General features: G+C 45.9%; 3 protein-coding genes across 5 annotated transcripts; 1 reads left to right on the forward strand and 2 right to left on the reverse strand.

The window, feature by feature from the left end:
• Positions 1–1625: 1625 nt before the first annotated feature.
• On the forward strand, positions 1626–4221 carry LOC125552591 (uncharacterized). Of its 2 annotated transcripts, XM_048716193.2 has the most exons (3): positions 1626–1784; positions 2369–2456; positions 2761–4221. In XM_048716193.2, the coding sequence occupies exon 3, from the start codon at positions 2777–2779 to the stop codon at positions 3983–3985; it is 1209 nt and encodes a 402-aa protein (XP_048572150.1). In that variant the 5' UTR covers positions 1626–1784; positions 2369–2456; positions 2761–2776; the 3' UTR covers positions 3986–4221. The 2 variants fall into 2 exon arrangements, with proteins under 2 accessions (XP_048572150.1, XP_048572149.1); XM_048716192.2 differs by lacking the exon at positions 2369–2456.
• A 261-nt stretch (positions 4222–4482) lies between these two features.
• On the reverse strand, positions 4483–8327 carry LOC125552590 (putative 26S proteasome non-ATPase regulatory subunit 3). The gene is made up of 8 exons (XM_048716191.2): positions 8150–8327; positions 7868–8058; positions 6362–6499; positions 6148–6284; positions 5996–6050; positions 5796–5906; positions 5324–5563; positions 4483–5244 (listed from the first exon to the last, which is right to left on the reverse strand). The coding sequence occupies exons 1-8, from the start codon at positions 8235–8237 to the stop codon at positions 4732–4734; spliced, it is 1473 nt and encodes a 490-aa protein (XP_048572148.2). The 5' UTR covers positions 8238–8327; the 3' UTR covers positions 4483–4731.
• A 3208-nt stretch (positions 8328–11535) lies between these two features.
• LOC125554102 (polyamine oxidase 1-like) lies at positions 11536–15069 on the reverse strand. Of its 2 annotated transcripts, none has more exons than XM_048717710.2 (10): positions 14912–15069; positions 14571–14823; positions 13572–13718; positions 13211–13466; positions 12972–13115; positions 12728–12877; positions 12382–12639; positions 12201–12282; positions 11983–12073; positions 11536–11889 (listed from the first exon to the last, which is right to left on the reverse strand). In XM_048717710.2, exons 1-9 carry the CDS (start codon positions 15021–15023, stop codon positions 11994–11996), a joined length of 1482 nt encoding a protein of 493 aa, XP_048573667.2. In that variant the 5' UTR covers positions 15024–15069; the 3' UTR covers positions 11536–11889; positions 11983–11993. The 2 variants fall into 2 exon arrangements, with proteins under 2 accessions (XP_048573667.2, XP_048573666.2); XM_048717709.2 differs by having other exon boundaries at positions 11536–11894.
• Between the last annotated feature and the right edge of the window lie 1434 nt (positions 15070–16503).

The raw sequence follows: 16503 nt of genomic DNA on the forward strand, positions 1-16503 counted from the left end.
CATATTATTATAAGGTTTCACCTCAATTTTTTCCACAGGGTTTTTGGAGGAGTTTTCAGTTTGCAATATACATATGACAAATTGATCAAGGGGAGTGTTGAGAAATAAAAACATGTGATCAATTGTATGGGAGGGATGCCTCCCAGGAGGTGTCTGTTGGGGAAGAGGTGTCTCCCCAACACACCCCTTCACCATGTATATAAGTGGGTCTCCCACATTGCAATGGAACTAGTGGATCATTTGGACTCTTCATGTGTCTCTTTTACTTTCACTCTATAACAGGAACGACACGAACTTGGCCCACCCCGTGACTAATTGACAGGGCCGGTCCTGAGGGGGGGGGCGGGAGGGGCGGCCGCCCCGGGCCCCCGAGTACGAAGGGGCCCCCGATGGCTTGCTTTCCATATATACGTGATATTAGCCCATGTGTAGAAAGATTCTAAAGAAACGGGAAAAAGGTAACAAATCGCAATCTTCTCGGCTTGCTGTACGAGGCGCAATCTTCTGCTTCTACTCCGCTTCCCCACTTGGCAACTAATCCGCCCCAAGGTCTACTGCTCCCCCGCCCGTATCTTCTATTCGTGATTTTTCTGCTGCTGTCCGTGATTAGTGGAACTTCCTCTTTTCAGATTTCCTGTCGAAGAAGAAATTAACCCCGAGTACAGATTTTTCAGATTTCAATCAAACTCCTCTTCAACGCAGATCCCTCTTTTTCTGTAGTCTTTACAGGTCGTTTATTCGTTTTATGAAGATGAAGATCCATCCTTTTCGAAAAATGAAGATGAAGATCATCACCATACATATCTCTTTCTCACACTCCGATTTCTTCTGTTGTTTGGGATTAGAAAAGAGGAGCTCGGATTTTTGGTCGTGACTAATAAGAAGCAGCAAAATCTTGCAATTTTTAATCTTCTACCCTCCAGGCACCTTGTTCCGAGCCTTTGTTAGCAATTTTTTATTTTATTAACAGGGTTTTTAATTTATTGTTTCATTTGTATGTGTGGCAATTATCAAGATGTTATTTAGAATGTATCCATCTGGTAATGAGTAAATAAAATAAAGTTGCATATGAGTTGATTGATTTTCAGAAAGGAGATATTGACATTTTTAAACAACTGATGCAAGTACTTCTACTAGAAATTCTGAAAAATGCCTTTTGTTACTGTTGAAGAACAACCCAGTGAGAATAGGATGATAATACTAGAGTAGGCACAAACCTAATAGAAAAATATAATTGCCAATTGAGAAAAGCAACCGATTTTTCTATGAATGCTTATGACCTTTATTTGTTGGATAGTCAACATGACAAGGCAACACAAATTATAGCGCATCGAGAATTTAGTTGCAAATTGAAATAGAGAAAAATGTGGCCTTAGGGCCCCTTTAAGCCGTCTTGCCCCGGGCACCCGAAATCTCAGGAACGGCCCTGCTAATTGAGCGTACGAACGGAGTTGGCAAGAGATAGATAGATGGCCTCCAAGCCTGCAAGCACCTCCTGTCTAAATCAGCTCATTCCCGACGACCCCGTCCAAAGTGCCAACAAACGCCAGCCACATTGGCCGAAAGAAAAAAACCTTGTGCCAACAAATGCCTAACAAATGCATTTTTCGGAGAACAGGAGCCCTTTTCTGCAAAAGCAGCGCCCTTTCATGCTAGTAGTAATTTACCTTTCCCCTCCCCTGATCCCATCCCTCGCCCGGCCGCCCAGCTCACACTCCTGCGCCTCGAGCGCGACTCGCCTCAGCGCTCAGCTCAGATCGCCCCACTGATCCTCGGCGAAGGAGGTAATTAGCACCATCCCTGCCTGCGATTTCCGGTCTAAAACCGTTGATCTCCACTCCCTGTTAGCTCATGATGCTTCTTCAGTAGCAGTAGTAGTAGTAGGCCACCGGCGCCTGGTCGGAGGTCAGCCTGCCAAACCTCCATGTCTTGTGTCAGTAGTTCTGTCTCTGTCTGTTCTTGATTTGGGCACGGATCACCTCGTACTTGTTTGGGCGGTAGGGTTTTTTTAGCCGGGCTGGGTTATTGGTGCTATTTACGGTTACTGGTGCTAAGATGTCGGCTGCTCCTTTGCCGAAATTGCTTCTGTGGCATTGCTGTATCTGTATGCCAGTATGCGCCTGAATCTCAACATTTGTAGCATGTGATGTTTAATCTGTCTGTGCACTACTGCCGTTCTTGCTGCCGCTTTTCGTGTGATTTTTGCGGTATGCGCTGCGTAAATCTCCGTTTACACGCTGTGGTGAAGCACCAAATTTGTGCCGGCTGTGCTTAATAGAGAGGTGAAGGAGATCAAATCGCGGACTGAACTTCGTTTCAAGTCTGAATTTGTGTTCCTAACCTTTTTGAGTGCTCTTCTTGCTTTCAGAGAAAATCCCTAACGGTTTCCTCGGACCACCAAAGCTTCCGATTTTGCGGCAGTTGGAGATATCTTTGGGCCAAAAGCTCTTCGGATAGTGAGTCTGAATTCCTTGACCTTCAGCCTCCTTTAGTCAGGGTTCATTTCTATCTTTGTATTGATCCTTTTGGTCTGAATTTGAAGTAGCTTGCCTTGCAATACAACATGATTAAATATGTTTACCACCATAGGATAAAGACTCCTCCTTATTTAAAGTCCAATTGTTTTAGCTAATTATTACTGTCACTGTCTCGTGTCCATTCTGCTTAGCTTCAGCTGCAATTTGCTGTCTTGGTTCACACAATATTTTGTCTTATACTTCAGCACTGAAGAAAATATTTCCTTGTGTGTGTTAATTGCAGTCTTGGGATACCTACAATGGCAGCAACATACCCTATGCCTGATCCACCGGTGCTGAACAACTATGCTATTACTCAAAGACTCGACAGCTCTGCTACCGAGACAGCCGGCAGGGACAAGTCCATAGGCTACCTGGACATCTTCGTCCACCAGGCGCGCGACATCCACAATGTTTGCATCTACCAGAAGCAGGACGTGTATGCAAAGCTGAGCCTCACAAGCGACCCACAGGTGTCGTGCTCGACCAAGGTGATCAATGGGGGCGGCCAGAACCCGGTGTTCGACGAGGGTCTACGGCTAGACGTGCGCAGCACGGAGGCGTCGCTGAGGTGCGAGGTGTGGATGCTGAGCAGGGTGAAGAACTACCTGGAGGACCAGCTTCTCGGCTTCACCCTCGTTCCTCTGTCAGACATCCTTCTGGCCGATGGAAATCTGGCCCAGGAGTTCTCCATGTCGTCCTCCGACCTGCTCCACTCACCGGCCGGGTTTGTGCACCTGTCCTTGTCTTATGTCGGCAGCTCCCCGGATGTCATCGAGATCTCATCGCTCAATAAGTCGGCGTCGGCGGTCACCGACAGTGGAAATGGCAGCTTGGATCCTTGTGAGATTGAAAGGATGGAGTTCCCAGACTTGAACATGGTGAACGAGAATGAAATGATGGTCTCCAAGTATTTCGAGATGGACTGTGAGAGTGCAGTGAAGGCTGAGAACTGCAAGTTACCACAGCATGATGCAGATGAGCCTGGTCCTGAGGTCTCCAAAATCAATCCCAAGGAGTATCCTGACGAAAGCCCTGTGAGCTGTGTCTCGACCACGGGCTCCTCCCCGGAGCTCTCTGGCACGCTGCAATCGGTCTCTGAGCCGTCCGAGACCGCCGTCGCGGCGGCATCCTCCACCGGAAGCCAGAGGGAGAAGAGCCAGGGTGTCACTACGGATGGCGAGGCCGATTCTTCTGAGGCGCCATCCAAGGATGAGGTTGCCCAGCCTGCAGTGATCAGCGTGAACCTCCAGCCCAGGGAATCGGTTGTCCAGCAGGACATAGTTGACATGTACATGAAGAGCATGCAGCAGTTCACTGACTCCCTTGCGAAGATGAAGCTCCCGCTGGATGTCGAGAACGGTAGTCCCTCGGCTGATAACATCGACTCGAGTGCAACAGAGAAGCCGTCGCCATCGCCGTCGTCGAAGGGTCCTAGGGTCTTCTATGGAAGCAGAGCCTTCTTCTAAGTTGCTGCTGCTAGCTAGGCTGGCTCATACATACTCTGCTTGCCTCACTAAGGAGGCTAGACTCTCACTGTAAACTTGTATTGCTAATGGTGTTATGCTTAGTTTAAAAAGATGGATATTTCATAATAATTCCAGAGCTGTAGATTCAGCTTGTGTAACATAGTATACTACTGCATGTAGTTAAAAAAGATGGATATTTCATAATAATTCCAGAGCTGTAGATTCAGCTTGTGTAAGTAACTTGATACTGCTTCTACATTTGAGTCGCTAGAGTTTTTAGTGCTAAATAAACGTGTGAAATTCGTTCACCTTGAGAAGGATTTACATCAGCTTACACATCAGAAAACTGCGTGTCATTTGCACAATATTCTCTTGAGTGGCACCAAGTATTAAGATCCACTATTAGATTTGCCACCAATTACAGGAGAAAGGTGGTAACTTGACCACTGCATAATCGCAAAGAAACAGGGCAAGGAAAAAAATAGATGGCAAATATATGTAAGGAAGCACAGACATACCAAAAGTCTTGAATGGACAAGGTGGATTTCAAATGGTACAGAGATCCTCGAACCCAGTTTCGATGAGGAAGAGAAAAGATAAACCCAAAACACATTTACGGTCCAATGAAGTGCTGATCGACATAGAATTACAGATGTAAAAAGTTTACATGATTCAAACCTCTCCCTCGAGGGGAGAATCCAGTGATTTCAGGGATCTAAAATCAACAATTCAAAAAACAGACCAACTTAAAAATCATCATCATCCTCCTCGGCCATGTGCTTTGCCAGCTCTTCCTCCTGCTGGAGCCTTTCTCGGCGCTTCTCAGCGCTCTCCTTCTCCTTGTGCGAATTCGGGGGGAACCTCATGGCCTTGACCGCTTCATTATGCATGTTGAGGCAGAAAGCAATTCTGGAGTTGAATGCAGCCTGGGGTTCATTTGTCGAGTAGACATCACCAGTTTCTTTCGACACCATCCAGCCATTTGCATGGTCTATGGTGGCATCAATTGCACCATCTCTTATGGCCTTGGCTACGATGCACTCCGCATCAGCAACAGGATTCTCAGTGTCTAGCCTTAGCTTCTTCGCAATATCAGCAAGAGAGATCCGCGAGTATGAAATGCTGATGTTGCGTAGTCCAGTTCGAATGACATTGTGGCGAAGCCTCACAATCAAATTGTGAGTCCTGTCTGCACTGAAGGTGCTCGCAAATTTGTCTGCAACAGCTCTGAACAGTTCCAAATCGCCAATCCTGACCGCCTAGACACCAATAATTCAAATGTTATGACTAGAGCTTTCCAGACAGTAACATGAGATTTAAAAGAAGACTGGAACTTACATTTGTAAGCTCAAAATATGGTGCCAAAGCTTCCTTCATTCCTTTCTGCATGAAAACAGTCCTCTCTGGGATCTCCCCAAGAAGCAGCCTTACTATGATAGCCCATTTATTGCACTGAATCCTAAAGCCACGAGCTGCAGCCGGTGCCTTCCTAGCAGCTTGCAGGAGGCTTTCTTTAGCATCAGTGTACTCCAACTGAATTGTTCTGATTTTCCCCAAGTAGAAGAGGTACCGGCAGAACTGTATTAAAACATGTTAACAGTTGCTTGAGTGTATCAATAAAATCAGTTAGGCTGCAGGAAGATCTCACACATCAATCATCCCAAAGCAACATTAAACCATAAGGCATTTTTAAAAGAATAGCTAACAAATAAACTAGTTTCATAATATTTAAATGTACTGGTGTAATGCAACTGAAACATGATACAATCAATAAAGTGCAGATGATGATTGGAAGAGGCAGATGAATTACTTGCTGGTTGGAATGGGCTTCAAAACGTGGTGCCTTCGACCTAAGTTTCTCTGCCTGGTCATACAAGTTATAGTGGAGGTAATTGCGGAGAAGCAGGTTGAGCAGGGTTTCCTGTTATCATGAAAAAACAATGCATTTCCATATATTAGCACAATTTAACAGCATAACACAATCAGCAAGAACCAGGAAAACAAAACTACCTGACCAAGCTCATCGTGATGTAAAGTTGCCATTCTATGTAACCCAAGGAGATTACTGTACAGAGAAGCAAATATGAGCGATGGATTACAAAACAGGGTAAATGGAAACTAAGGAAATACTAGAGTAGGGGAAGATGTAGAAGTTGACATACCCACGAATTTCAGCAAGGGTGTTTGTAAGTTCATACACATACGAATAATAGAAGTATAGTCTGGAAGCCAAAACATCAACAGTTCTCCTGTTCAAGTTCTTCAGACGAGCAATGCTTCCAGTTGCGCATGCTTTAGCCTAGAGACAATTGGAGAACTTTAACTTAATAATATGTTGCATATGCTGCACAAAACATATCAGTATATTAGACATACCTCATCGTATTTCTTCTGATCAATGAGGAAAATCAGAACAAGCAAAGAACAATATATTTCAATCTCAGGAAGGCCATGCTTGATAGAAATCTGAGTTGCTGGAGCTGCTGCATCAATATCCATCTCAGCTTCATCTTCCTAAAAAGTAACAATAGATGCATACCAGGATTAATGAGTTTCAAATAACAGAATAATATTTTTAAAAGCAAATCTAACTTCAAATGTTTTGTTCTCTAAATTATGGAGCAGGTGGCAGAAGTCTAAATTGACCGGACTTCAAAAGCATCTTCAGCTCCTCACATAGAAAGGCCGATTAACTAAGTATGTAACAAGCTTCCTGACATTCTTAAAAAACTGAAGTTATCTGGTAAAAGGCAAGTGGCAATCAGCCTGGTAATCAGTTTAATGGGTATCATCATAACAGAGACACAGATTTGGAAAAATACACCCTACTACTACAACTCCAGTAACAAATTTCCCCATGTATCTAAACATACGGCAAGCTCCCACATGCAGAAGGAGAAGAAATAAAGTTGCAAATGAATGACACAAGCAAAAATGACGTGACTAGAATTTAATCACACAATGAAAACAGAATTACTAACTGAAGGAAAATAAATAAATAATCAGAATCATACGATTATTAAGAAGAAGAAACCAGCAAGATACTTGCCATAGGAAGCTGTAAAACAGTTAATTATGCAGTGTGCAAATGATAATCACGTATAAAAGGGAGCGCCTATGTGTCAGGTGTCTTTTTTTGCTCTCAGTCCATTTTTTACAATCCAATGGCTCTGGTTCTTGTTCCACCTCTGGCACCTGAATCCAACGCCTCGCTCTTCTTCCACCTCCAACACAAACCCTCAACTAGACCCCCGCCCCCCTTACAAAAACCGAACCAGCTGAGGTCCTTCCTCCACTCTGGCTGCATCGGCACCGCAAGCTGCGTCGTCCACACCTCCGGCGAGGTCCTGGCGAGCCCTCGCCAGTGACGCCACGCCGTTCCGGCTCGAGCTTGTTGCTGAACTGCTCACTTCCAAAATCGACTGATCCAAAAAATATTTTCGGTTGCCTGATGAATAGCAACTGTACATATTAAAAGCTACCATCATCAGTTCCAGGTCCAGTTTCACCCAAAAAAAATCCAGACCAGTCCGGAATTACTGCCCCTCCGTTTGAAATATAAATTTTAGATTTTAGCAAGAATTTTTCCAGCCTCGGATTTGTTCACCCAGTACAAAACAGGAAAACGAGTTACCAAAAGGTTTTGGTACCCTGAATCCTGAACAGTACACAAACCATGCGAGTATGTGGCCGTCGCATACGCAAAAATGAAACTAAGACTGAACACTGACTTTTATAGGATAACCACCAGAGCTAACATGAAACTGTGAATTGCGCATGGCAACAACTACATGGAGGCAGTGAGGGTATCATCATGGAATCAACTGCAGTGGAAGACTAAGTCGTGGGCCATGACAAAACTCTGGTTGCTCAGAACTTTACCTTGGGGAGGAGGGGAGTGAGGCGGGCGTATGCGTCGCTGTTGGCCGGGAGGGCGAAGGCGAGGAAGGCCGAGACGTCGCGGGCGGCGAGGCGGCGGCGCAGGGCGATGGTGAGGCGGACGGCGCGGGAGATCCGGCGGACCTCCTTGGTGACCGACCCCGCCTCGATCACCGCGGCGATCTCCTTCAGATCTGGGGAACGAGCAAGTCAGAACAAATCTGAGGCACCCTGCGGCGCGGGGAGGAGAGACCTAGGGTTTGGGGGAGGGGGACGGGGGCTTACGTTGGATGGTGGAAGGGGCCGGCGCCGGCGCCGCCGCTGCGGCGGCGGGAGGAGGGGCCGCCTGCGGCTCGCCCATCTGCACGTCCATCCCGGCGGTAAGGGGAGAGTGCGAAGAATTGGTGCCGAAGCTTGGGTGCGGAGGAGCCTTTCGCTTTGTTCCTTACTTGTGGGTTAAGAAGGTCACACTTTCAGGCTTTCAGCTACAAAAGGGGTATTTTGGAAAATCGGAAGGAAATTTTCTCTACTCTGTATATGTGCCATGAAGAACATCTCTTCACCAAAGTACTCGCTCTTTTTATAAGTATGTTTATTATACAAGGACCATTCTATTTAAGAAAGAAAATGGCCATTGATTATTTTATTTTATTTTTGCAAAAAAAAAACTTCCTATCAGTTCATCAACTCTCAAGTAGTACGAAGAACATCAGAAGTAAAAATTACGTGTAGGTCCATAGACCACAAGCAACGACTACAAGCACTGAAATAAGCCAAAGACGCATCATCATCACCTCTCTCTCACTGAAGCCATACAAACCTTGTTGTAGTAGTCTGTTGGGAAGTCGTCGTGCTGAGCCTCTATAAGACCAGCGTACCAGAACAGCAAACAGCGTTGATGAAGATAACCGTAGATAAGAAGGATCCAACCGGTAGACACGCGAAATACATATCAAGTACATGTTACAAAATACATATCTTTTAAAGATTTTTTTCAATGATATAACTTTTGTGATATATGATTTGTACCTTTGCTGATAAAAATAAGGGAAACGCTCCCGTCCAACCCGTTGATCCGTCATTATTGTCGGTTGCCTGCCTCGGGTGACAGCCACAGTCCCTGCACCGCTACCAACCACGAGCCCACATTCCTTTTTTTTCTCCTTTTCACCCTTATCCTCTCGAATCTTCCTATGATCCATCTTCTTCCCCCAGATGACCCCATTTGCCCTCCTCTCTCTCTCCCACCCGCTCTCTCGCTATCACAAGCAGTTGCTACAAATCTCGAGCCTATGTTGCAACTCCCCAATCCGCCCCCTGAGCCCTGACGGAAATCCTGCCAATCCTCAAGTCTGTCGCCAACTACTGCAAAGAGGGCCACCGCTGGCACCGGGTGTTGCAGGCTAGGGACACCAATGGTGTTCACGGGGCCTTGCAGCAGCAAGAACAACACTTCAACAATGCGACAACGAGGCAGTCCGCTTTCGTAACACCAAGATTGTAGTATCAACACCCACCCCTTGCATTGACGGTGGTATGCATCACACGGCCTGTCTTGCAGCAAAGGTGGTGATACGACGAGGGGGTTGCAGCTGTTGTGGTCGTGTTCATGTGGCTCTCCTTTCCTCGTCGTGCCGCAAGGGGCTTGCCAGGTGCTGCGAAGGGAGCAGCCGTCGGAGTGCTTACAACAGGGTCATGTCGCAAAGGGGCTTTGCAACGCCTCCGTGTTGCAAAGAGCGCTCATAGGAGTTTGCAACATGCATGCTTCACAAAATGTTGTTCGTGTTGCAAACATGCTTCACAACATCATCCATGTTGCAAAGAGGGGCTTCGCAACGTCGTATGTGTTGCAAAGCGGGGCTTCACAATGTCGTCCGCGTTGCAAAGGTCCTCGGGACGTCGCTTGTGTTGCGAAGGGCCTCGCAACGCGACAATGGCCGCTCAATCACACTGAATCAAATGGCTCGCAACCCGACCGACCTTTTTCAAAGATCAGTCGACTGATGTGTAGCATGAGCCTAAAATTAATGGTCAATGTTTTTTGCTATAAGCCAGAAAGGAGGCAGTATTATTACAAGAGATTTTGTTAAAAGAAATTACAAAAATATTAGTTATTATAAACACATTAGACAAGAATTAATGATATAACCTCAACGATGGTACGCCTTTCGACGACGGTTGCGGCTCTCGTGGCTCTTCAAGGGGTAGAGTGTTTGTTTGGTGTTTTCTCGACGATGGAAGTATCCAGATCTATTGTAAAGGGTTATCAGAAGTACCACCTGACCGGCCATTACTGCCACCAGAATGAGCCGCCGACAAGCCAATGTCATCGCTCTAATACCGAAGCCGGACTAACATTGTCGCTGATAGTCGCAAAGCCTTCGTGCATGTGCCCATAAGAACCCCTCTGCTAACCTCGCCGCCCCGAGGAGCCGGCAAGAATCTACACTAGAACTATGTCTAATATGTCTCGACGGACGAACTCGAGGAGGACCGAAGCATGGAAAACCGACTCAAGGATGAAGTGTCGCCGTCCATTCTAGTACCGTCCCTGCGAGTACTAAAATCCCAACCTATCTACTAGCCGGAGCCGAGGCACCGGAAGTCCCCTCTCCATCACCGGCCGCCGGCGTACTTCCTGTTGTTCTTTGTCTGTTCTCCTCGTGATAAGTGCTAATGCAAGTATTGGTAGGCATGGCTCCTTCAGAAATTTCAGAGTTGAGCCTGAGCTCATTTGCTCGCAGGTGAGCAGTAAATTCAAAAAAAGTAGCTAACAAATTCAAAAAAAACCTGATGTTTTTACACTAAAGATGATAGAATTTATAGGAGCTTGCAAAAACTTGTGTTGAGATGACTTCAGGAGGAGCTCCTTCCAAAAAAAATCGTGCTCCAAAATGTCCAAAGCTGCTTGAGTTTTACAAGCTCCTGAAAAATTTCATCATCTTTATTGTCATTAAGAAACTATTTATTTTGAATTTATTGTTCATTCACTAGAGCAGATGAGCTCGGGTACACAAACGCTGCTCTCTAGCTCCTTTGTGGTTTTTATTTATTTGTTCCCTCGTTCTTTCTCGTGTGAGTGTCTTGAACTAGACTATAGCCTCTCTATTTTTGCGAGAGAAACTAGACTGTAGCCTTGGTGTTTGTATATGGTCAATTGCATTTGATAAATATGGCCATTGGCCTGGACTTTGAATTGTCTTCCATAGTTGCCTACAAATGATGATTTCACATTTAGAGACAATAAAAGTGAGCACTAATTCTGCCCTCTCAAATCATTAGCGTTTTCGGCCGTCAGATACAGACTTTGGAGCGGTTTCGACCGTTTATCAACTCACAATCTGCCTGGGCTTCACTTGATAACCTAAGAATGCTACACTGGTTGGGCCGCTGCTCTCGTAACAAAATGGAAGCTCTGGCGTTATTTGGACTATATGGGCCTCAGGCGTGCGAGTGGCAGCCGAAGAAAGCAGTACATAGTTTGTTATGTAAGTGGTTGTATACTATGGCATATGAGCACTAATCCAGCCCTCGTAGACCATTAGCATTTTCTGTGGTCGGATAGACTTTGGAGCGTTTTTGGCCGTTCGATGACACAAAATAAACAGAGTATCACATACAATTCACCCCAGTCGAAGAGACAATATCACAAACAGTGGATTCACACAAGATTTTATTCAACTTAAGACTTGAGTATCCCACCGATAACAAGACACAAGTAGCACTCTTCAGAAGAGTTTACAGTCTGAACAATTGATTAACACAAAAATATGGCGTGGTGACAGACACATGACGATCTCCCGGAGAGGTTGCTCTAGCTAACTTACTATCAGACTAATATAGATGCAGACATGTAATCTACCATCACATTGGGCTTTTCAACTGGGCTCGCACCCCTTTCCATCAATCTCTTAACGAAAATGACCAGTACATAGCAGTAATCTGACACCAGTCTGCCATCACTTAACTGACGTCCATCCGTTCAGTATTATTGGAACAGACATCATATGCTTATGATGCTTAGCCTACACTGAGAAATAAAAATAGCATAATGATCGATTGGGTGTCCAGGATTTGCCATCGCGTAACATGATACCAGTTTATGCAGAAGTTATTACCTCTTAAATCTCTACTCAAACTTGCCCGGGATGTGGTGTTTGCACATTCTCTTATGAGCACACTTGATCAGAATATCCGCAGAGTCAATACCTGACAAAAAGAAGCAACTAGTACACATAAGCACAAAAATAGCAATAGCATAAAAATGTTCTATGGCCACGGTGCCAAGTAAGTCATCTGGAACTCAACATTAGGCATAAGACGTCGTCATATATACCTGAAAGATAAGCTCCATGGACATAACCGTTGTAGTGCTCGCTGGTGTGCTCCCCAGTGAAGTAAACCCTCCCGACCGGTGCCTATGTAACACAGGGGGAAAACAACAAAAGTTGCAATCACAAAAGTGTCAAATGAGAATTTTTTGGAATGCCGATCGACAGGTTTGGGGTACCACGCACCCTGAGCTGGTCGTATTCGTAGCGGTTGACGCCGATGGGCCAGTTGGAGAAGGTGCCCCTGTAGAACCTGTCGGACCACCACCGCGGCACGAGTATGTCCGTCGCGTCGGGGACGTCCTCGCCGGGGAACATGCTCCTCAGCACCTCCACGATCTCCGCCTTGGTCTGGTTGTCGGGCTGCTGCTCGGTCCGCCTCGACTCCTCGTCGGTGACAGTCACCAGGAGAACGTTGGCGCCTGGGTACTGCGCCTCAAGCTCCTGAACAGACAACAATTCAAGATCACCGATGAAGTTTTAAGTTGCAAAGTTAAACTGGACATCAATATCGTTTGTAGATTGTGATTACCTGCCACACCCCGTAGTAGCCTCTCCTGCTGCTCGCGTAGAGGAAGAACTCCCTCCCTTTCCCTTCAGGCCAGAACTTCCGGGGGAACTTGACGAAGATCTTGGTGTACACAGCCATGTCGAACTGGTAGATCGAGAGGATCTTCCACGCCTGATACATCAAGAACGAGAAGCTCAGAATTCGGCTCAGCACCAACCAACAGATCATCAGTCAAGAAGCATGTATAAGCAGGACAGAGACTGACAGGAAGCCGTGGCTTAAACTGTATGAGATCGGATTGCAGGACCCCCACGCTGGTAGAGACCATGACGTAGTCTGCCTTGTACACCTTGTCGTCCTCCGTCTTGACGGCGACGCCGCTCCCGGAGTGGGAGATCTCTCTCACCACCTACAAACAATGGATTATCTCATCAATGCCTAATAAGTAATAACTGAAGGGGAGATGCAATGCAGGTTCGTTGGACGTTGGCTATATATTTGTGCCTTGTTGAGCTGGAGGCGGGGGTCGACGATGTTGCCGGACTTGTGGGCCTCGAGGTACTGTCCGGCGAGGTGGTGCACGACGGCCTCATAGCCGCGCCGGTCGGCGACGAAGTACACGTCGTCCCCGAAGTCCCTGAAGGTGGCGAGAGGGACCACGTTCTGCAGGCTGGTCACCCGCGGCGGCTCCGCGAACTCGTAGTCGTGCTTGAAGTAGTCCAGGATCATGTCCACCGGCGACGCCGGCCCGTTGGGCAAGCTGATATGCAAACACGTCCGAGACTATGAAAGTTCAGTAGTAGACTAACTGAAACAAGCCAGTTCTCGGCCTTCTCTTGCAGGCTCAAAACTCATGGAGACGTACTGGTTGTTGAGGCGTTGCATGGCGAGGATGGACATGTCGTCCTGGCCGCTGGGGCGCAGCTTGGCGGAGAGCTTCGCGCCGCCCTCTTCCACCTCGTTCGACCGGTGGAGTCTCTTCTGCACGTACGCTCTGTCGTAGACGCCGCCCCTGTGAAGTTTACACATACGTACCAACATCACAACATTTCTGACATGAAAATAAAAAACCATCACAGCTTTTGTCACCTCCATTTTTTTCGCAACTTAAAACTTTCAAGTGTGTGTGCTGGTAGTAGAATCTTGAGGAAAAACTAATTAGATTCAAACCAAGTGGTATTTGAATCAACCGCTCTTTTTGTAGACGTGGTATTTGAATCAGCTCAGCTCCTACCATTTTCGCTGCTACCAATTTAATTGAGACTCTATCCATTGTTATACTTGGAAATGTCTGCAAATTACTCAAACAAATTGGCCTGGTTCGTTTTGAAGTTCAATTTTTTTTAAGAAACATGGTGCGTGAAACTTAAACCTTGAGAGAGCACTAATTTCATCCCCCGTTTTCGAGGTTAAAAGGGACCTTTCAGACTAATTAATTAGCTACTCTCTCCGTTTCTTTTTAGTCCGCATATAAGGTTTGGTCAAAGTCAAGCTATGTAGAGTTTGACTAATTTTATATTAAAAATATATAAACATTCACAATATGAAATCAATATTATCAGATGCATCATGAAACATATTTTCATACTCTATAGTTTTAGTATTGTAGATGTTCATATTTTTTTATATAAATTTGATCAAACTTTGTGTAGTTTGACTTTGACCAAATCTTATATACAGAGTAAAAGGAAACGGAGGGAGTACTAGCTAGTGCCGTTCAGTTCTGTTTCTTTTCCTTCATAAAGCTAGCATCCAACAAGCATATGTTACCGATACGTTATTTCCCATGCAGGCATGGATAGATCGTCGGTTAGCGCGCGCGTTTTCGTGGTAATTCATTCGGCTGATCTGACGTACTACGTACCGCTCCTTGTAGACGTTCTCGGCGAGGCCGTCGAAGTCGGAGCGGAAGTTCCTGAGCTTGAGCGTGGAGTTGACGAGGGGCCAGATGGGGTTCATCTTGCCGCCGTTGACGCCCTCCACCCAGTTGGCGCCCATCTCCACGTTGACGCCCCCGAAATTCCGCTTGCGCATCCTCCCGCCGACGTGGTCCGTCGCCTCCAGGATCAGCAGGTCCGTTATCCCGGCCTCCGACAGCCGCTTCCCCGCCGAGATCCCTGCAACCACACGCACAACGTGTAAGGTTACGTGCGCTGGCTAGCTAGAGCTAGTTAATCATGTGAGTGGTGGTGTGTGCAAATGTACCGGACATGCCGGCGCCGACAATGATGACCCTGTGGCCGGCGGCGGAGGCAAGGGAGGCATGGCGTGCAAGGGTCAGTGCGAGCACCAGAGCAGTGGCTATGGTGGGCGTCATGTCTCTCGTGGATACAGAGCGGCCGGACTCACAGCTTCCTCTCCGCCTCACAGGCCTGTTTATATACTGCTAGGTCGAGGAGTTGGCAGAGAGTTCGGTCTTCTTCTATGTGCAAGGCACTTGTTTTTCTTGACGCAAGGCAACATATTTCTATTTTATATTAGTAAGTTTATATAAGAAAATTAGTGACCGGAAGAGAGAGTAAGAACTCCCAGTTAATTCATGTAAAATCAGATAATTACCCGCAAAAGAAAATGTAAAGATCAGATAATAACAAGTCGGGCATCTTTACCAGATTCCTTGTAAGTTATGTTCGAGACATATTTTTCTGTTTTATGGGATTAAGAGTTTAAGACCCATCTAGCATCTCTCTACTTTTATAAAAAAAAACGAGTTGGTGATGAGGTGTGCTTGCCAACTTGCAATATAGACCGTCCGATCTAAATTTGACGGATAGAAAGCAAACAATGGCAATTTTGCAAAAAAGATATCTGCACCTCTCTTCACATTTGCATATAAAGTTTTCCTCATTCATCCTTATCTCCCCGTTCATTCTTATCTTCCACAACCTCATTGTTAAGAAATTAAAAAAGAAAGCCTCTGGAACAATCTGGCATGGTGGCCGCTGCCGGTGTCGTCCATCCCCATGTCTCCGCTCAGTCCGACCACTAATCACCACCACGACCCACTCCTCCTCACCTTATCTCTCATCTTTCTCGAGATATGATTACTTTTTACACATGGGATTACTCCCGAATGGGTCAACCACAACATGTGTTTTGTAAAAAAAATGTATTTTGATATTCCGTACAATGCACGAGCAAGTTTTTATTAGAAACGTAGATGTTGGTCGCTGGCACTTTGGGTGATGCAGTTGGCACATGGTCTCGTGGACTGCTTGTTTTTCCCTGGTGACAAAGAGTCCCGAGTCTGCTCCTTCCATAGCAGCCGCGGATTCTTCTCTTCAATGGTGGTGGAAGGCCGACTTGTTCGGTGGAACAGGTTTCCCATAGTTTGTGTGTGAGAGTTTGAGGTCTTTTTGTTGAGCTCGACGTGCCATCAGTGTGAGTGGGCTTTGCCCTATCGTTCGATTTTTGCACAGTTTTTCGCACTTAAACAAGCAACAATTTTCTTGTTAATTAACAAAAAGGCAAAACTTTTGCCTCGGTTCAAAAAAGAACTTTCCATCCCTTAAAAGTTCTCTCTAGCCTATCTTTAATTAGATTGACTTAATTCATGTATTCTTTGTTTCTTCTTATGCTTTTAGTAGCCAGATTATTATCTAGACTAATTTGTAAAAGACATGACTTGGATCTTTGAGCACCTGACGTCTAGACCAATTGATGATACACAAATGTACGAAGGGTGAAAAGAAGAAAAAATAAACGATATGCATCAAATATTTAGCAAGTTAGCAATAAGCTATTGGCAGAACTGCTGAATAGATTGACAGAGCCTCACCGTACAAATTTAATTATTA

This window comes from Triticum urartu, chromosome 4A (assembly GCF_056163025.1).
Source record: "Triticum urartu cultivar PI428250 chromosome 4A, HENAU_Tu73, whole genome shotgun sequence".
NCBI classification, from domain to species: Eukaryota; Viridiplantae; Streptophyta; class Magnoliopsida; order Poales; family Poaceae; genus Triticum; species Triticum urartu.

What these genes read in the sequence shown, in the direction of transcription:
- LOC125552591 (XM_048716193.2), top strand. Translation starts at nt 2,777, where the DNA reads ATGGCAGCAACATACCCTATGCCTGATCCACCGGTGCTGAACAACTAT.
- LOC125552590 (XM_048716191.2), bottom strand. Translation starts at nt 8,237, where the DNA reads ATGGACGTGCAGATGGGCGAGCCGCAGGCGGCCCCTCCTCCCGCCGCC. An exon ending in AAGCCCATTCCAACCAGCAA is followed by an intron (nt 5,564 to 5,795) that starts GTAATTCATCTG and finishes GTTTTAATACAG; the next exon opens with TTCTGCCGGTACCTCTTCTA. An exon ending in CATATTTTGAGCTTACAAAT is followed by an intron (nt 5,245 to 5,323) that starts GTAAGTTCCAGT and finishes ATTGGTGTCTAG; the next exon opens with GCGGTCAGGATTGGCGATTT.
- LOC125554102 (XM_048717710.2), bottom strand. Translation starts at nt 15,023, where the DNA reads ATGACGCCCACCATAGCCACTGCTCTGGTGCTCGCACTGACCCTTGCA. An exon ending in GCTACTACGGGGTGTGGCAG is followed by an intron (nt 12,640 to 12,727) that starts GTAATCACAATC and finishes TTGTCTGTTCAG; the next exon opens with GAGCTTGAGGCGCAGTACCC. An exon ending in CCATGGAGCTTATCTTTCAG is followed by an intron (nt 12,074 to 12,200) that starts GTATATATGACG and finishes TCTTTTTGTCAG; the next exon opens with GTATTGACTCTGCGGATATT.